General features: G+C 51.8%; 8 protein-coding genes across 8 annotated transcripts; 5 read left to right on the top strand and 3 right to left on the bottom strand.

The window, feature by feature from the left end:
* Window positions 1-662: 662 nt before the first annotated feature.
* Window positions 663-1,572, bottom strand: N7459_005876 (uncharacterized protein; the record flags this gene model as incomplete). The annotated part of the gene is made up of 3 exons (XM_056945060.1): window positions 663-1,078; window positions 1,138-1,305; window positions 1,356-1,572. 3 exons carry the CDS (start codon window positions 1,570-1,572, stop codon window positions 663-665), a joined length of 801 nt encoding a protein of 266 aa, XP_056799395.1.
* Window positions 1,573-1,787: 215 nt separating this feature from the next.
* Window positions 1,788-2,984, top strand: N7459_005875 (glutaminyl-peptide cyclotransferase family protein; the record flags this gene model as incomplete). The annotated part of the gene is made up of 1 exon (XM_056945059.1): window positions 1,788-2,984. One exon carries the CDS (start codon window positions 1,788-1,790, stop codon window positions 2,982-2,984), a length of 1,197 nt encoding a protein of 398 aa, XP_056799394.1.
* A 251-nt stretch (window positions 2,985-3,235) lies between these two features.
* N7459_005874 (YeeE/YedE family protein) lies at window positions 3,236-4,302 on the bottom strand (the record flags this gene model as incomplete). Its single annotated transcript, XM_056945058.1, has 2 exons — window positions 3,236-3,940; window positions 4,015-4,302. The coding sequence occupies 2 exons, from the start codon at window positions 4,300-4,302 to the stop codon at window positions 3,236-3,238; spliced, it is 993 nt and encodes a 330-aa protein (XP_056799393.1).
* Window positions 4,303-5,041: 739 nt separating this feature from the next.
* Window positions 5,042-6,529, top strand: N7459_005873 (FAD-binding oxidoreductase; the record flags this gene model as incomplete). Its single annotated transcript, XM_056945057.1, has 3 exons — window positions 5,042-5,297; window positions 5,351-6,009; window positions 6,041-6,529. 3 exons carry the CDS (start codon window positions 5,042-5,044, stop codon window positions 6,527-6,529), a joined length of 1,404 nt encoding a protein of 467 aa, XP_056799392.1.
* A 10-nt stretch (window positions 6,530-6,539) lies between these two features.
* Window positions 6,540-7,475, bottom strand: N7459_005872 (uncharacterized protein; the record flags this gene model as incomplete). Its single annotated transcript, XM_056945056.1, has 4 exons — window positions 6,540-6,693; window positions 6,738-6,879; window positions 6,944-7,172; window positions 7,224-7,475. The coding sequence occupies 4 exons, from the start codon at window positions 7,473-7,475 to the stop codon at window positions 6,540-6,542; spliced, it is 777 nt and encodes a 258-aa protein (XP_056799391.1).
* A 1,124-nt stretch (window positions 7,476-8,599) lies between these two features.
* Window positions 8,600-9,525, top strand: N7459_005871 (uncharacterized protein; the record flags this gene model as incomplete). Its single annotated transcript, XM_056945055.1, has 3 exons — window positions 8,600-9,165; window positions 9,210-9,299; window positions 9,375-9,525. The coding sequence occupies 3 exons, from the start codon at window positions 8,600-8,602 to the stop codon at window positions 9,523-9,525; spliced, it is 807 nt and encodes a 268-aa protein (XP_056799390.1).
* A 1,696-nt stretch (window positions 9,526-11,221) lies between these two features.
* Window positions 11,222-12,660, top strand: N7459_005870 (uncharacterized protein; the record flags this gene model as incomplete). Its single annotated transcript, XM_056945054.1, has 3 exons — window positions 11,222-11,737; window positions 11,802-11,993; window positions 12,049-12,660. 3 exons carry the CDS (start codon window positions 11,222-11,224, stop codon window positions 12,658-12,660), a joined length of 1,320 nt encoding a protein of 439 aa, XP_056799389.1.
* A 716-nt stretch (window positions 12,661-13,376) lies between these two features.
* N7459_005869 (putative ABC bile acid transporter) lies at window positions 13,377-19,131 on the top strand (the record flags this gene model as incomplete). Its single annotated transcript, XM_056945053.1, has 4 exons — window positions 13,377-14,174; window positions 14,286-14,606; window positions 14,670-17,264; window positions 17,320-19,131. 4 exons carry the CDS (start codon window positions 13,377-13,379, stop codon window positions 19,129-19,131), a joined length of 5,526 nt encoding a protein of 1,841 aa, XP_056799388.1.
* Between the last annotated feature and the right edge of the window lie 124 nt (window positions 19,132-19,255).

Here is a 19,255-nt window from a genome sequence, read left to right as displayed (position 1 = left end):
TCGAATGGAACTGAACCAAGGTCAGGAATACCTAACTCATAGTTCATGTCGAGTACAATGTAGAAGTGTCTCATTGGGGGATCTTGGGGTAGTTGATAGTGAAGGAAATGCTTGTCTGATGATATGTTGGGATTCTTAGGATCCAAAAAGTTCAAGAAGGCATGGAAAATCTTCACAATAACATCGGGCTTTCCGTTATCGAAGTCGCTCGAGCGAAGTCTAATCACGAATCTCTTCTGTTCACTAAGTGGATGTGCCATCTTGCACGGACCGATGAACAAAGAATAATTAAGCCTCTGGCGGGAACACAGCGATTTTATGAGCAGTACAAGAATATCGCCTAACCGTATTGGGACAAGATCAATAGTCTACTGCTTTTTATCAGAAAGTGTGCCAGAAAGACAGGGGTCTCATGCACCTTGATATGCGTCTGAGCGTGCTAAGCCCCGATGCTGCGATCAGTCACCCTCTTGGATACAAGTCACCCAGTCGGCATCCGCCATATTTGTCTTCTCAGTAAGACCCCATCCACATATTTTCAGCTTGACTCGTTCAAAATGTCCAATATTGAAGTTATTTTGAAATACAAGTTTGAGATAGGTGCCAAATATCATACAGTCATATAGTCGAGAAACGCACACTAAACACCAAGCCGGCTCGCATTAGCGCTTGGGCGTTGCGTTAGTCTGAATCCGCCGATAAATCTCAGGCCAAAGCTCCGGATAGAAAGCCGCCGATTGTCTTCCCGCTTGACTGTGATCGGCAGTGTAAAATTGCGTTGGTGCTTTCCCCATCCACCAGGGACGCTGGGCCGGGTTTATATTCCGGAAGCTGACAGGCCGCTTCGTGGCTTTGTCTGCAACGAGATCCCCAACACGCACCGCGGTCTGTCGGGGAATGGTATTGAAGCGCATGGTATTGAGGTAAAGGACGGCGGTAGGCGGGAGGTCTTTTGCGTAGTGAATGGCGGTTTCGCGAGTCCTTCTGGCGAAGGGAGGGATTGCCAGATGAACGAAGTTGACATAGGGCGCGGATGTATATGCGACAAAGAGCATTGGCAGGGCACCTCCAGCAATGACTGTGAAAGTGTTAGTGTATCTTTTCGTTCGGCGTCGAATTATTAGGATAGGGACATACCCAATGGCGTGATATACCATGCGCCTTCATCTGTATAGCAGGAAGGCGCCACAATTAAGCAGGCCGCACCAAAGAGAAGAATTGTAGTAACCCGCAGCATCCCCAAGAACATGGCTCGGCCAGTTCCTCCGTAGTAAACGAGTATACGTTCCGGTGGCCCTGTAGTCCCTATCTCAGTATGCAGTGCACAAAGAGTCCTCCAGCAGAGTCTGCCATACCTCTTCGAATACTTGTTTTCGCGGCTGCGGTCGTTGGAGCAGATGGGCGAGCGGCCGTTTGGCTCAATTCTTTCGGATCTGCAGAGATGGGCTCATGGCGCTGGGACGGGCGTGGGAGCTGAGACTTGAAGCGCACCCATAATCGACTGCGGAGATCTCGCTGAACCGATCTGGGGAGTGCAGCGCGCAATTGTGGGTGCAAGAGAATATGTCGCATGGTGCTGGAGAGTTGGTAACGCGCTCGGAGGTTCTACGAGTGGAAAGCGGTGTTCCCGCCTTCGCCGACCGCTTTGTCCGGCTTTTGACACAACTTCAGCTGCACCATCGCATTCGTCCCGGCTCAGTTCTGGATAACCTGGCTGGTCTAGGCCCAAGCTGTATGCGTATGCCATTCGACAAGTCATGAGGACATAGCGACATACCTCCGACGCTATGCCTTCGGCTGACCGTGGCCCGCCCGGCCGCTTCTTTCTCTTGTGCCTCGGCCTGCTACTGTTATTGCTTCCTGGACAGGCCTACCAAAAGCTCTCCGACGGGGAATTGAAAGGGCTTCCACGCCCGGAACAGGACTTTGACATTCACAATGGCGCCATCTTGGCCCCGATCCTCCAAACTCGGGTCCCTGGCACGCCAGGCCACTCTGCGGTCCTCGATCACTTTGTCAACTTTCTTCGGTCAACATTGCCGAAGTGGGAGATACGGTTTCAAAACTCGACCTCGAAAACACCTACGTCCCGTGGGAAGGATGTGCCATTCACCAACCTGATCGCTACCCGAGATCCTCCAGACGTGCCAATGGGGGATGTTGAACGCCTGACGCTGGTTGCGCACTACGACAGTAAGCTGGAACCCAAGGGCTTCATCGGAGCGATTGATAGCGCAGCGCCATGTGCAATGATTATGCATGCGATGCGCAGTATTGACACAGCGCTGGATAAGAAATGGGCTGCGATGCGCGAGCAAGGGATAGACACATCGCTCGAAGAGCAGCGAGGCATCCAGGTCCTCTTTCTGGACGGCGAAGAGGCTTTCAAGGAATGGAATGAGCACGATTCTTTGTACGGTGCCCGGTCTCTAGCGCAAGAGTGGGATCAACAGATATACCCGGCCATGTCTACATTCAAGACTCCGCTGTCGTCCATTTCTCTCTTCGTCCTGCTCGATCTCCTGGGTTCAAGTGGGCCCAACATCCAGTCCTACTACCCTACTACTCACTGGGCATATCAAAGTATGGCTTCTCTGGAGCAGCGTCTTCGGTCCAATGGGCAGCTGAAGTCGCAACCGGGACATTCTTGGTTCATCGACTCGGGCAAAGACGCTCATCAGATCTTCGCATTGGGTGGGATTCAAGATGATCACCTTCCTTTCTTGGCCCGGGGTGTTGAGATTCTTCATGTCATTGATTTCTCGCCCTTCCGAGGTTTTCCATCCGTATGGCACACGAGCGACGATGATGCAGAGCATTTGGACATGGACACGGTGAAAGACTGGAGCATGATCGTCACCGCATTTGCTGCCGAGTTTATGGAACTGGGAGGTTATTTTGACCTACCAGCCAATTCGAAAGAACGACGGGATGAGGAGCTCGAGTTGGAGGCTATCCGTCTCAATAGAAAGACCGAGTTGTAAGCCCTTCTTGTCCTTTCTTCCCCTGCTTGGATTTAGCCCACACCGTTTGCATATATTCAAATGACGTCCGCCAACCGATCAATTTTTCAAACTAGCATTGTGACCCATACTGATTTAATTCCGCGCAGTGCATGAATAGAAGGGCTGCACACCTTTACTTTGGTGACTTGTGCCCCTATGTTAACTTATTGTATGCAAATAATGGATATACTTATAAGCTATTCTTTTGTTTCTCTTTTTTCACCACGCTTTTAGAAGAGATTGCCGAGCGTATACCCGGCCATTGTCACAAGGCCCCAAGTTGGCTGCACGACTGAACGCAGAATCGCCGGTCCGGGGCAGACACCCTTGAGACCCCAGGCAAGTCCGAACGCCACTGCACCGGCGATGAACCGCCAGTCAATATCAGCCACCGTGGCCGTCGGTAGCCTCCATTTCTCGCCAAGCGTAGGCTTCGAGCGTGGCTTTTCCTTCTCTACAACTTGACCCGGCTTGCGAGACAGGTAAGCTGCCAATGATGGGCCGATACCAAACAGGATAATGAGGGCCAAGGACGGGTCGAAGCGCGTGGGATCTGTGAGGAAAGCAAAGAATCGAAGAACCTTGGCAGGATCGGCCATTCCAGAGATCCACAGGCCCAGCCCAAATTCCAGTCCAGCCAAATAGGAAAAGATCGTTCTCGATTCCTCAGACCGCTTCAATGCTCTGGGCACGACGATGAAGTTGGTGATACTGGACAAAAGGAGCGCTCCGGTCATGAACAGCCATTCTGACGGCGATGGGTAGACGGGAGTATAGCATGGAAGTGAGCCACAAGACGGGATATTGGATCCTCTAGCTGCAAAGTTGGCCGTGAGCAGGGCAGTAGTGAAAAAGAGGGCCGTTGCAATCAGCGAGCGTGGAGAGAGACGCGACAAGCCGCACAGCATATGCCCGGATGTGCATCCGCGGCCATTCTACAAGATAGCAAGAACGCGGTTAGCTGGGGGATGCGCTCTTTCAGTCATTGCGGGCAGTCAATATCACCTACCTTGGTTCCCCAACCTAAGAGGAAGCCCACGCCGAATGTTGCAGCTGCCGAAGCCAACGAGTGGGGAGGAGCAGGGTAATTTGGAAGCAGGGACGGTGTTAGCAGCCACACTGGAATCACGCTGGATGCTAGGCCCGCAACGATGGGCACATTGTCACGGTTCGGATTGAAGACGCACCCCGATACAAGGGATGAGATGCCAAAGACGGCGCCGTTGTGGAAGAGTAGTCCGGAAGAGCCCTCGAAGAGCAACAGGGCACCCAGTGATGTGTGGACTGGGGTGAACATGGCTGCGTTTTGAGACAGGAGAGAGTTGGAATCAACGGTTAGACTTTGTGGATGCGGTGAATTGATGTCATTCGAAACTTTTCGCACTGGGGAGTCGAGGTTCCCAGTCTTGGCCGCGTTCAACGACGGACAAGTATTGAGCAGCGGGACTCAGTGAGTTTTCTCGACTTGGGAACGCGAACACGTCGAGATGGAGAAAGCTTTGCGCATTCTCGCGCCATTGCAGGAATTGCCCGAGTCGGGGACCATCGCCATCGCGTGGTCCCCGAGCCCCAACGCCTCCCCGATTGTGGATCTCAGGATGATCGTCGAATAGGCTCGGGATGGCAATTGCCCGGCTGCGATCATGACGTTCGAGTGTTTCTCACTGCTCACCGATTGCATGCGTTCCAGCATCCGGCCTTGCCCAATTGGAAGGATGTCGGGTTGTATAGACAATAGAGTAAGGTTGGAGCCACGCGATACGAGAGAGTATTCGATCGTCCATGGATATTTCGTCCTCCAGACTATCTTCGATAGACCTTGGGAAACGCGACAATGTCTAAAGCAGCTGCCATTTGTCGCCAATTGCCATGGCCCGGTCGTGCATTCCTCACTTGGCTTCTCACCTCATCTGGACCAGGGAATTCTCTTGAACGGAAGACACTCTTCCTTACGTTGTGTCCTTCGACGCAGTCATTGATCTCAAGGAAGGCTCCGTTCATTCGATCTCTCTTTGCAACTTACGTTCAGCTTCGAAATGGGCAACGCCTCCAGCACCGCCGTCCACGACTGCCTCTTAGCAGCCGTGGACCACAACACCGACCTGGCGGCCTTTCGTGGTGATTCTCTTTTTCAATCACACATTCCACTTTACAACCTCAATTTCCCAGTGGTCCCGACAGCGATTATCTTCCCTGAGACATCAGAACAGGTCGCCGAAGTTGTCCGTTGCGCGGCAAGTAACGGCTCCAAGGTCCAAGCCTACAGCGGGGGTCACAGCTATGGCAACTACGGTATGTACATGTCAGAACCGTGTCGCTTATTCTCTACCTAATCAATCTGACAGGCCTTGGGGGAAATGACGGCGCTATTGTGGTCAACCTGAAGAACATGCAGCAGTTCTCGATGGATGCAAGAACCAACATCGCAACAGTTGGAGCTGGTACCAAACTCGGCCCTCTTCAGACACGCCTTTACAATGCAGGGCACCGAGCCGTTGCCCACGGATCCTGCCCTCAGGTGGGCATTGGAGGTCATTTCACCATTGGTGGTCTTGGTGCCATGTCGCGCCAATGGGGTGCTGCCCTCGATCATGTTGTCGAAGCAGAGGTTGTCCTGGCAAATGCCACCATTGTGACAGCTTCCGACACACAAAATCAAGAGTTATTCTTTGCAATCAAGGGTGCTGCAGCCAGCTTTGGCATTGTCACTGAGTTCAAGCTTCGCACTCATCCTGCACCTCCCGAGGCTGTTCAGTGGTCTTTCACGCTCAACGTGGGCAGTACGGCCGAGAAGGCGCGACTCTTCAGAGACTGGCAGGACTTGATCTCAGCCAACAACCTCACCCGCAAATTCTCCACCGAGCTTGTACTATTTGAACTTGGAGCCTTGGTTTCGGGAACTTTTCTCGGCTCCAAGGAAGAGTTCGACGACTTTAAGCTGGAGAACCATTTCCCACTTCTTGACGCCGGAAACATTGTTTATTTGACGGATTGGATTGGAATGGTGAGCAGCAAGGCACAAGACCTTATCATAGACACCGTCGGTGGCATACCCTGCTCTTTCTATGCAAAGTCCATGTCTTTCACCCCGGGAACAGCTTATTCCTGATACCGGAGTTGATGAAATGCTCACCTACATTGACAACACAAGCAAGGGTACACTGGCATGGTTCATTATCTTCGACTTGGAAGGCGGTGCAATTAATGACGTGCCCACGAATGCAACCGCTTATGCGCATCGTGAGACGATCATGTGGATGCAAAGCTACGCTGTCAATCCTCTGGGTTCGGTGTCCGAGACAACCAAGAGCTTTCTCGATGGCCTGAACAACGTCATTGCATCAACTCATCCTCGTGCACAGTTTGGGTCGTATCCGGGGTATGTTGATCCCTGGATGGACAATGCTCAGCATGCCTACTGGGGCCCCAATCTCCCAAAGCTTCAGCAGATCAAGACGGCAATCGACCCAAATGATCTATTCCACAATCCCCAGAGTGTACCAGTAAATCCAAAAATTACTTAGGATGGATAGATCAGAACTTTTCATTTGAGCCAAGGTTCTTCCTCTCGTGGCCTAAAAAGACGAGATAACCAAGGACTGTAGCTGGAATATCTAGGTTTGAGTCCATTTCTGGCTGCGCGTCCTGCCAGTCACTCTGCCAGTATTGAATTTCGAATCCGCCCGTGCTAGCAAGGCAATGTACATAAGACATTGCCTCAAGCTCGGTGACCTATGTTTATGCTTAATGACTGGGGAGAATTCTAATGTCCACTTGTGCTGATGCACGGTCTGGCGAAGAAACACGGTCTCGTCGTATGTCGAAAGGATGCCGTACTTTAAGTGCATCCGGTGCATGTAATTCGCAATCTGGCCTATAATCGGATTAGCAAAGCTGGATCAATCCCGATAAACTGTTCTTTCACCAGACATGCTTACCGAGCGATTTTCGTAATGCTGTATTCGAGCCTTTTTGGGCTCGCACAACCTTTGCTTGCAAGCGGTGCTCTGAAACCCAAGGGGCTTTCATTTCCCCGACAGCTATTGCCTCTTCGTCGGATCTGCCCATTATGATGAAGTCAGGGACAAGCTCAGAGGCTCCTGGGACGCATTTAGGCCCCGCGAAACGAAAATCGAGTCCTTCAGCCTCGGCAACCAGACTTAGGACCTGACCAAGCCGTTATTTGAATCGAGCTTGGACGTCATGCTCATCACCAACAGCAAAGTATTCCTTGGCGAGTGTAGCTGGCGCACGACCGGTTGGAGTCCAGTATATTGGCGTTGGGTCCCACTGGTGTGATAAGAAGGCTGCCGACGCGTCTGCTTTGAAGTCCATCCATGAGCGAAGCTGTCCGACGAATTTGATGTTTTGGAGAGCAGAGTGTGTTGTGGTAGAAGAACCCACACAAAGGTCGGGCAGGGATTGGGACAAAAGCTGCTGCGTATTCTGGGGGGCTGGTGCCGGAGCCATGTTGTGCACTTATCATAAAGATGAGTGATGAGAAGATGAGTGATGAGGAGAGAGGATACTCACGGGGAGATGATTTATGAGGAGAGGAACAACGAGCAGCGAGATGGCGGACGAGGTGAGAGGCAGTTGATAAGACGAGATATGATTGACGGGGCAAGAGATGAATGAGAAGAAGAAAACTAGCGAGGATACCACTAGTGAGGTGATAACTAACCAGAAGCAGACGAAGGGCGTGAGATAAATGAGCCTCAAAAGCACTGGCTGTGGATCTCTGCGTGGAGTGAAGAAGATGGAATAATAACTGCCTGATATACAGGCAGAAGCTACGTACGTGACAAATTAAGCGTACTAATACACGCTATTCGACTAATATAAGTAGATTATCATAGGCCTATCTCGCTACACATGTAGCTAAATAGGTAACTACATATGTTTTGGACAGGAAGGGAAATGTAGACTTAAGGCATAACTAGGCCATGGAGGCTACGTGCATTATAACCAGGCTATGCTATATAATATACATATACTGCCATGCGCATAATGGTAAGGGAATTATCCAAATAGCCCCAGGGGGTTTCATTTGATATCCCCCAAGCTCTGAACGGGGACGATACAATATATTTGATTGCCCATACAGATTTTTATCGCTATCTGATTCTCCTCGATTCATCAGATTATGATACCAATTATATTAAGCTGAAGGAACACAAGAGCTTGTGTACATTTCAATAAGGCTATGATTTAGCGACCTCGGGAGATTTCAGAAGTGAAGCCACAAATCATCTCTCCATAGTTGTATTTATGCGTTTAGCTCTGCGTGTAGCTACACGTGAAGCTACATGTGCTCGCTCGTAGATATCTTCACATGTTATAGAACACCCCTATCTATGAATATACAGTCCAACCTTGGAAAGCTCCAAGGTGGACGGGTCGCCATCCATGGATGATTCATAAGACCGCACTTGCCAAATTTGGTAGCGGTAGTCTCCCGCAAACAAGGCACGTCCATCTTCCCTTCCTCTCTCCTTCCCTTCCTCTCTCACTCTCCCCATCTCGTCTCCACGCCAATAACCAAAGCATTTCAAAGGCTTGCACTTTCCACCGTCGTATCAAAGCAAATCGAGATGTCATCCAAGATAGCCTGGTTCAACCAGCGATCCATTCGTGAATTATTCACGCCTGGCAAAATTCTACCAACCAGCGAACCGCACCCAGGCCAGTGGAAAATCCTTGAGATCCTCGAAGACGAAGACCACCAGATGGAGCAAGCGGATGTGCGGGGTGGAGCGAAGTCTTACGCCACACTGAAATTAGTATGCGCCAAGGCTGCTGATCCTAGCATCCAGGCCAGGATGCGCGTTTATCTTCAGGTTCCGGCGGCTGGTACTGAAACGGAGCAATCGTCAATTCGCGCTAGGCAAGCCACCACCTTCGAACCCGAAGAACTACGCGCATATCGGATTATCAGTATGGAGGAATCCGTCTCAAAATTCACGCCAAAGCTTCTCGGTTTTCACAAGGCCCGTCAAAACGACTCAGAGCTAGTTCCCGGTGGGTTTATCATTTTTATTGTGTGGGAGTTTGTTCCGGGTCAACCCTTGGATGACGGTTCTGGAGAGGCTTCTGCATTCTGGGATCTCGACAGGCCCACGCGAGATAAAGTCCGGAAACTCTTCAAGGAAAGCTTTCTGTGAGTTCTCTTATCATCTTACCTAATAGATCAACTCTGAACAGGAGCACGACTAGGAAACTCGGCAAGCTTCGCGTCTGGCCCGGCAGTCATGGCCCGCATAATCTGGTATGGAATGGCAAGACCCAGACTCTGTATGTTGACCTTTCCTTACACACTTGGTTATCGTATGCTTGAGAGCCATGATCTGACAAGCTTGTTCTTTATAGCTACTGGGTTAGATTTCGAGAGCTAGAAGAAAATGATCCACCGTCATGGAGCGACATCTGGTTTCCATGCTACGGTCTCGTAAAAGCCCCCTTGGATGACGAATGGGATGATCCTAACTGGAACGGTGATACTTCGCGCTGGGAATATTGATAGACCGGTCTGTACTTCCTTGCTCAGGAACGGACCTGTCAGGGCGTCCCGCCGGACCAGCCAGCGAATTCAGAGCGCCAAATAACGCGACATGGCAACTGTGAGCTTTCAGGGACTGGGGCTAGAGATATTCGAAGCGCACATTTCTCGGGTCTCTCGCTAGGAGTTGTCATGTTGCCATTTCCTTTCGATTTATGAATGCTGCTACCTCTTAAAACTGTGATTTTCCAGATTTATCGTGACTGATTAGTCTCATATTTGAAAAAAAGAAGCCTCCTCGAAGTACCTAGGGTACGCCACTAGTTAGGCCTATGACCCTGTTAAATGAGTGGCTCCGAGTGTCCAGTGTGCTCGAAGAATGGTGACCACTTAAACAGAAAGACACGACTCGGCGATTGCTACCTAAATATCCTCTCTACATAATGACATACATGTCCGCAATCTCACACCCCCGAGAGGCGCATCTACTGGGATTGCAACCTCGAAATTCTTTCAGAGTAGGTCGAGCAACTGTGGGTGTTATCGGAAGTTACCTTGACGGAGTGGCCACCATTATTCAGGCCATATTTCGGTCTCGGAGTAGACCAGGCTCTCGCGATGACAGTTGTGCTCCCATCAGGGGAGACTGTCATAGCTAACGAATGTCAAACTCTTGATCCTCCACTGTTCTCCGTGGTAAATGTGGTGGTGCCTACGGCGTTGACTACCAGTAGAACACAGCCGACGACTGATCCTTAGACATGCTCTATGTATCATGCCACTCGGCGTCTATTTATTGAGAGTGCTCAGTATCACTGCTGAGGTTATGTCAAGGTACCATACAATATCGGACAAGGGATTCTCTGCTTATGGAGCTGGTCAACGATTCCAGAAAACCCATTTCGCAAATGGGAACGTACGGATATGCTTTTGGAAAGCTACTCCAGGGGGATGACTCGGTCAGCATTTGGATTGCCAGGACTATGGTCGAGAAGGAACTCGTGGAGGGTTTACTTGTATACAACAGGTCAGAGTGTCTCATCGCCTCGGAGCGGAGTCTCTTCAATTGGTCCGAAGAATACTACACTGCGATTGTGGGCAGAGATTCAACGATTGTAGAACGCAGCTGGCATTCTCTTGGACCTCTTCCCAGCCATGGATTAAGGGAATCTTGAATTCAGTACCATTCTCCTCGAGTTGTGCTTGGTTGGAGGCAGAAAGATCCTCCAGTCATAGCCCCATGCCGCCATCCTTCCAGCGTAGCGTAGAACCTATCTCCTAGTGCTGGTGGGTTGTTAAAGCTGGGCCGAGGCCAAAGGTGAGGATGGATATAGGACGTGCTGCTTGGATGGAAGTGACCTTGTATATAAGACTACTCCGTGTGAGTAGTCTTTATATTCCAGTCAACCAAGATCAATAATTCCTAGACTGGGCGAATCCTCCCGATTGTATCAATATCTATGCATCAATTCATATGCGGAGATGTCAATTGGTTGAATGTCCAAAATCCAGGGGTGGACTGCAAATGACTAAGCCATGAAAGCTGGAGGTCTCGCGAAGATCAACCGCCATCCATTGTTCGTCTTTATCAAGTTGTAATTGGGGATTGTTCATCACTTCTATGCTCAGCTGATTTCTTTGCTTGAAACTTCTACCTCTTCCACACTCCTGTTTTCCATTCTCTGCATGAGCGACTTTGTGCCGACAGTCCGCCAATATGAAACGTGCTGTAAGCTTAGAAAACCGGGACCGCGATACATCCTCGGAACCTGTCCCACTATCAAGCTTGAAAACTGCTGTATCTCCTCCCCGCCGCCGGCGAAAGATCAACCAAAAAGAGGCCAGTAATCCAGAACCTTCTTCGGCCGCTGCTCCGCCTCCAACAGGATATGAACTTTCAGCCATTGAATCTGGGAAGATCGAAGTCACAGATCACCTCGGCATCATCTCAAAGAAGCTGGATCAGTATTCTCGCCCTATTGCTTCTCAGCTGTCCCCTCGGCTGCCCATTGATGCATACACTAATCTGTATCGCCGCAACAAGCACCCGGAAGGACGCCATTTCGTGATCCACCAGCACGATCATCCGCTGGCTGGGCCTCATTATGATCTCCGCCTCCAGTTTTCCGAGACCAGTTCAGTCAGTTGGTCAGTCATGTATGGAATGCCGGGGGACCCGAACAGCAAGCGTTTGAATCGGAATGCAACCGAGACCCGTGTTCACTGTCTATGGGTATGCGACACTAGTTCTCTCTTCGATATAGATAAACCGCTACAAAGTGACTGACTAGTTCCAGAACCACCTTATTGAGACAGCTTCCTCCCAAACGGGTAGTTTGATCATCTGGGATACCGGAGAATATGAGATTCTACCTTACCACGCGCAATCACTGCCAGAGACCGACGATTCGCAGTCCAAAAGCCCCTCATCTGAGCCGGAAGAAGAGCTAGTCTCCGATAGTGCAAAACTCCGTGAGGCATTTCGAAATGCAAGTGCCGAGATTGATGAGTATCGGAGTCATGCCTTGCTAACATTCTGACTAGCGAAAGATCCGACTCCGTCTTCACGGAACACGACTGCCAAGTGACTATACAGTCATCCTGCGTATGGATAAAGGATCCAACTTCGCACGTCCAATCCATCGAGGTCCGAAACGCCGCAGGAAAGGTCGACAATCCGCACGAACGGCAACACCAGCTCCATCTACATCCGGATCGGAGTTGGAGGTTTCTCTTCCAACCGAGTCTCAGCCATCCGAAGCAAATGAAGCTTCAGGGAATCCCGAATCAGGCCCTGAGCAGGGGAACCATTCTGATGATGACATCGACTTTCAGATCCGACGAGATAACGCGTACCCCGGATCGTCCAACACGATCGGGTCCATCCACCAGCGGCGGTGGTTCCTCAGCTTGGATCGCGAGAACTCAGGCTTCGAGCCGAAGTCCGAGTTCGACAAAAATAGCAACTCCACAAAGAAAATGTGGGTTCGGAAGCTTCGTGACACGCAAAACCCGCAGGGGTTTGAGCCTTTCTACGTGCGTGGACCGGATATCGAACGGAGCGTGGTGACGGGCCGTCTGGGGCGAGACGTTCTCGATGACGAAGGAGTGGAAGACTTTTTGCCGCGCAAGGGCTGGCAGCCAGTCTTGCATTAGACCGAGGGTTGATCGGTCATTGTAGCTCCTTCGGGGGCGCTGTCGAGATTCCTGGACGTAGGCGTAGGCGCCTTGGTCGGCCCACTGCACTCCACATGTCGGAAAGACTCAATCTGATAGCAAGTAGCGGTTGATTTCACCGGGGATTGTGGGGCAGCTCTGGTGTATTCTGGGAGTCGAGCCGAATCCGAATGAAATCCTGTCACTTCCTATTTGGCTTGAAATAAATGAACTTCACTTAATAAGCGGCAGATAAGCCTCCCCCAGTCGCGTTATCCAAGCTAAGTAGGGATGCCGAAGGATCCATCGCCGTCGGGATTCCGTGATTCGCGATCAGCCTAACCTCTTTGTCCATGTCCCTCGGCAAGCTAGTGCAGGGACAATCCACTAAGCCGCCGAGATTGTCTAGGTGTTGGGTACTTCAGAGGGAAGGCGATCGTGGACGTGTGTAAGCACCAAATGGCTATATAGAATATCCGAGTTGAATGCTTGATCCAGACCGTGCATGACTGCCATCTCGGATGTGGGCACATAAAGCATGAGGTGTCATGTATGCAATTTGGGATGTATTCTAGCTCTGGCCCGTGTGTCGATGGAGCTAGTTCCGGTTGAATGACCTCTGGGGGGCCGAGATTGGTACAGTATGGCACACATAGTTCCCAACCGGAGTATGTTTGATATCGCAGGTGCTTTAATATATGAATTGGTGACACAAGATGCAAAGCAATCCTGGTTCAAGGCAGCTAAAGCAGAAGAATGCTGCACGTCGTGGTGATGCGGGCGCGTCAGACCCGACGCAAGTTGTGACGCCGACTCCGCCGCGATCATCAGTGCGCGAAGCTCGCTTTCTCCACCGCCGATCAGCCCGAGTCATCGTTACTCATCTCCCGGATGAGCTTCCTCAAGGCTCTATGCTCGATCCTCGGGGATCATATCCACCTTTCCTAGAGCGGTGCCCGCTCCCCGGTCCGAATGGTAAGCTGCAGCCCGTTGGAGTCGTGAGTCATCCAGCCTGCGAATGGGGATACGGCGAATGCATTTTCACCGTCACTTGGAAAAATATCTCCGACTCTCAGGCCCCCTGGAGCGATTGCAGGTCGACCTCCAGCGAGATACTCCACGGGAGAGAGGATGATATACAGACGTGCAGGTGCATAGCGGCCGGTGACGGTGGAGATTCTTGCATGAATCATGCCTTCTCACACCCAGTTCGGTCCCCTACGGGGATGCAGACCGTACCTACTGTAGTGCATGGCTTAGTACAGACCTGCGAGGAGCTCGAGTATACAACACGAGCACGCCAATCAGGGATCTTGACTCACACCGTTGTTTCGCGGAAAACCGGGTCTCCCCCCGACCCATTGCGCGTGGATGTCACCTTGGCTGCTAGTGTGCATCTGGATGATGACTTTGGAACTGATTGGACCGAGGCTGGATGCGGGCTAGACCTGGATTTGGCGATGGGGACTGGGATCGCGATAAGCCTGCTGAAGGAGGAGATGGAGGAGGATTATGTATGCTGCTGTCGCCATCACCATCTCCACCTCTCTCTCTCCTCTCCCCTCTTTCTCCTCCCAACCCCCAATTCCACCCTCGAGACATGAGGAATGCCTCTTAACGTCCAGGTTCAATCCATAGGCACGGGCGCGCTCGCCCTGTCCCTGGCCGGCCTGCTGAGCATCCCAGCCCTCCAGAGCGTCGCCGATCGGATCGCGCGCAGATCGCTACGGGAGGACGAGTCCGCTCGGGCCAAAACCGCCTATCGCGACGAGGATGGCGAGGCCACCGAAGAATCTCTCCGGGCCTTCTCGGACAAATGGCAGCGCGTCGCAATTGCCGTGTTCTCCGCGAGCGGCTTGCTGACGGCACTGGCCCTGGCGGTTCTCTCGACAATCGAGTACAGCGTCAACTCCCCCGTTCTGGATTGGCTGCAATTTGGTGTCTGGGTATGCTAGCGCTGACTCAAGATGTCTTCCGTCTGAACGCGTAATTGATCCGAATTTAAATAGGTTGTTCTGTCAGCTCAAGCTGTTGCTTTCTTCACAGAGCCCCGTCCGACGAGCCGATTTACTCTCGGCTTGTTTGCGCTCGGGAGCAGTCTCGTTGCTATTGCGGTGATCGCCTTCCAAGTTCACCTAGCCTGGACTTCGAATAGTATCTTGCTCCAGGAGAAGGCCTGGATCGGTCTCGTGATTGCCCAGATTGCCAGTGCATTTCTGCGTGGCCTGTTCAGCATTCTCCTGCCCCGTCGACCGGATGTCTACTTTGACGGCCAGGTCGTTGACCGTGAGCATACCGTGTCGGCACTGGGCCGCTACACATTCTCCTGGGCTGGGAGCCGTCTGAGCTACGCCGTCAAGAACCGGAATCTCGAACTGACTGATCTGCACAAACTTCGATTCGAAAGGCGCACCGGTCGCCTTCGGGAGAAGTTTGAGAAGGCCAGGGGATCGAGAAAAGTCTGGAAAGGGATCGTACGGGCCCATTGGCGTTCTCTCTTGACCCAATTATGCCTGACTTTGATGATCGCGGTGTTGGGCTTCGGTCCACAACTGGCGTTATTCAACATTCTCAGTTCACTGGAGGGTCGTGGAAGCGAGTCCTGGAATCCGTTGCAGTCGTGGCTCTGGGTGGGCGCACTTGGAGGACTCATGCTGGTCTATTCGACAATCGAGGCGTGGCTGTTCTGGAATGTATGCTCCAAGATGGGCATCCCCATCTATGCAGAGCTCTCCGCCGTGGTGTTCGCCAAGTCGATGCGCCGAAAAGATGCCAAGCACACGAAGAAATCCAAAGAGACCAGTGATCCGGAGGCTTCGGCAAAGGCTCTTCTAGCAGATCAAAAAGAGGATGAGGATGAGGATGACGAAGCGTCAATCAAGAAAAACCGACAGAGCATTGTGAACCTCGCGGCTGTAGACGCCAGGCGTGTCTCCGACTTCGTTAGCTATGCTTATCTGATCCCATCTGCAAGCTTGAAGGTTCTCATTGGCTGTACCTTCCTGATCAACATTCTCGGATGGCGTAGCGCCCTCGCTGGTATTGCGGTGTCCGCTCTTGTCACTCCACTGAATATCCATGCCGCAAAGAGATACACCGGTGCCCAGGACAAACTCATGAAACTAAGAGACCAGAAGATGGCTATTGTCACCGAAGTTCTGCAAGGTATTCGCCAGGTCAAGTTTTCTGCGCTGGAGCAAGAGTGGCAGAATCGAATTGGACAGGCCCGAGACAAGGAACTTTACGCCCTCTGGGTCTCGTTCATGTATGATGTTGTACTGATGGCCATATGGATCCTCGGTCCGATTGGTCTCTCCGCAGCCTCACTAACGGTGTATGCCCTGATCCACGGTGGGCTATCTGCCTCGGTGGCTTTCACGGCCATGTCGGTATTTGGCGCTCTGGAAGTCTCGCTTGCTATTTTACCAGAAATCATTTCAAACGGACTGGAGGCGAAGGTCAGCGCGGACCGAATCGACATCTATATGGCCTCTGCAGAGAAGACGATAAATACTGTGCCCTCCGACAGCATTGCCTTCGAGAATGCGTCGGTGGCATGGCCAACGGAGCACGAACCGGAAACATCAGAGAATGAAGACCGATTCCTCCTGCGCGAGTTGACCTTGGACTTCCCCAAGAAGGGACTAAGTGTAATTTCTGGTCGAACGGGGTCAGGCAAGAGCTTGCTTCTGGCCTCCATTCTAGGGGAATGTGATGTTCTTTACGGCACGGTCAAGGTTCCTGTTCCACCTTCTCTCGAGGACCGCTTCGATCATCTCGCGACCAGCGCCAACTGGATTATTGACTCGGCTATCGCGTACGTGGCTCAGATACCATGGATCGAGAATGCCACTATCAAGGACAACATCCTGTTTGGGCTACCTTACAACGAAGCCCGCTATAGACAGGTCTTGTTTGCCTGCGCTTTGAAGAAGGATCTGGAGATGCTCCCGGATGGCGAAATGACGGACATTGGTGCCAACGGAGTCAATCTTAGCGGTGGTCAGCGCTGGCGTGTCTCCTTTGCGCGTGCATTGTATTCAAGAGCGGGGATACTTGTCATGGACGACATCTTCAGTGCTCTAGATGCCCACACTGGACGCCATGTCTATGAGCATGCCCTGACTGGTGAGCTTGGTCAGAACAGAACCCGAATTCTGGTCACGCACCATGTCGCCCTCTGCCTTCCTCGAACCGATTACTCGATTCTGATGGAAAATGGATGTGTGCGATATGCTGGTACTATTGACGAACTTCGCAAGTCGAACCACCTGGACGATATTCTTCGCGAAGAACACGACGCGGAGGAGCAGGACAAGAACGCTCCTAATGAAGAAGCCCATGAACTCCTTGGCGCTGAAGAGACGAATCTCCAGAAGGTTATCTCGAATACCTCGCAGCAACAGCCTGCCACTGCGTCGGATCAGAACGGCGCTGCTGAAAACAAGAACAAGCCTAGGAAGTTTGTCGAGGACGAGAAGCGAGAAGTGGGCTCCGTCCGTCTCTCTGTGTATAAGACCTATCTGTCAATGGGAGGTCATCCTTTGATGTGGGCTATTATCGTTCTCGTCTTTCTCAGCTATTCTTTTTCGATGGTTGGACGAGTAAGTCTTAATCCGCTGAAATGTTAATCCTCAAAATCTGACCTTTTCACTCTAGGCGTGGTGGATCAACGTCTGGACTAGTTCTTCGTCGTCCAGTACCCAGGCTCACCCCGAACAGTATCAGTCGCTGTTACAGCACTCAATGACTCGGCAATCACACGCACCACGAGATCATCATCTCTCACTTTATCTTGGAGTCTACATCGGCGTCTCCGTCTTCGCATGCGTTATCGGAACTGCTCGATACTACTTGATACTTTCGGCAGGCGTTCGCGCATCGAGAAATCTTTTTGAACGCCTTACATTTGCTGTGCTACGTGCTCCGCTGCGATGGCTCGACACTGTCCCCCTGGGTCGAATCCTGAATCGCTTCACAGCGGATTTTCACATGATCGATTCACGAATTGCGTATGAGCTTGCCTTCTTGGTTTACGAGATGCTTGAGGTTACGGGCATTATGGTCGCGGGAATCCTCGTCTCGCCATTTGTGATCATATTCACCTGTGGTCTTATTGTTATCTGCCTCAAGTTTTCTCTGACATACCTGGCCGGTGCCCGAGAGGTCAAGCGCTTGGAGAGTACGGCCAAGAGTCCAGTGTTTGAGCAATTTGGCGCTAGTTTAGCTGGCCTGGTCACTATCCGGGCTTTCAGCAAGAGCGAGGCTTTCATTGAGTTGATCTACACCAAAATCAATTCTCACACCCAGGCCTGGTGGAGTATGTGGTTATTCAACCGCTGGCTTGGAATTCGCATGAACGTCCTCGGCGCTGTGTTCTCGACCCTCACAGCAGCGCTGGTGGTCTTCCTACCAGGGATCTCAGCCTCGCTCGCTGGATTCGCCCTCAGTTTTGCCTTGCAGTGCAACACGGCGATTGCATTTGCGCTGCGCCAGTATGCCAACCTTGAACTGAACATGAATGCCACGGAGCGCGTTATTGAGTACTCCAAAATTGAGCTCGAGAACCAAGGCGGCGCTGATGCACCTGCTGCCTGGCCCACGGAGGGACGCTTGGAGGTCAATGATCTGGTCGTCGGTTACGCACCAGACTTGCCTCCCATATTGAAGGGTCTCAGCTTCTCGGTCGAGAAGAATCAGCGAGTCGGCGTGGTTGGCCGCACCGGTGCCGGCAAGTCGTCCTTGACCCTGGCGCTGTTCCGGTTCCTCGAGGCACGCGAAGGGCAGATCCTGGTTGACGGAATTGATGTCTCCAAGATCAAACTGCATGATCTACGCAGTCGACTTGCTATTATTCCCCAGGACCCGGTGCTGTTCTCGGGTACTGTGCGGTCCAATCTCGACCCGTTCGACGAGTATAGTGACTCTGAGCTCTACGACGCGCTGCGGCGAGTTCATTTAGTTTCCGCTGTCGACGATGACGAAGCGACTCTGACTTCCCAAACTGCGACTCCGCGCCAGACAGGAGGGACCGGTGCCACGACACCTGATACAACGACCGCACAGCAAGTCAATGCTAACGTCTTCGTCTCTCTTTCCGCGCCCATCTCAGAGGGCGGTCTGAATTTATCTCAGGGCCAGCGACAACTTCTCTGCCTTGCTCGTGCTATTGTCGCCAGCCCCAAGTTGATGGTCCTGGACGAGGCGACCTCCGCTGTGGACATGGAGACCGACGCACTGATTCAGCAATCTATCCGCGAGGAGTTTGGTCGCAACGCCTCTACACTGCTTGTCATTGCACATCGGCTGAGCACGATTGCGGACTTTGATCGTATCTTGGTCCTGGACGCTGGCAAGGCTGTTGAGTTCGGAGCTCCGAAGGAGTTGATGGGCATTGAAAATGGCGTGTTTAAAAATCTGGTGGAAAACAGCGGCGAGAAAGCCGTTCTGGAAAAGATGATCTTCGGCTAGGAAAATTTGGTTGCGTTAGTATCTTATGCTCGGAAGGAAATCAAGATTGTATAGCATGTTTTTCAAATTGTGAATACGACGTCACTAAGGGGACCGCCGAGAATGAATTAATATCATGACAGCG

This window comes from Penicillium hispanicum (genome assembly GCF_028827665.1).
Source record: "Penicillium hispanicum strain IBT 35686 chromosome Unknown utg000005l_segment0_segment0, whole genome shotgun sequence".
Classification (NCBI taxonomy): Eukaryota; Fungi; Ascomycota; class Eurotiomycetes; order Eurotiales; family Aspergillaceae; genus Penicillium; species Penicillium hispanicum.
Note: the sequence above shows the minus strand (reverse complement) of the source record. Positions and strands in the feature narration are given on the sequence as shown.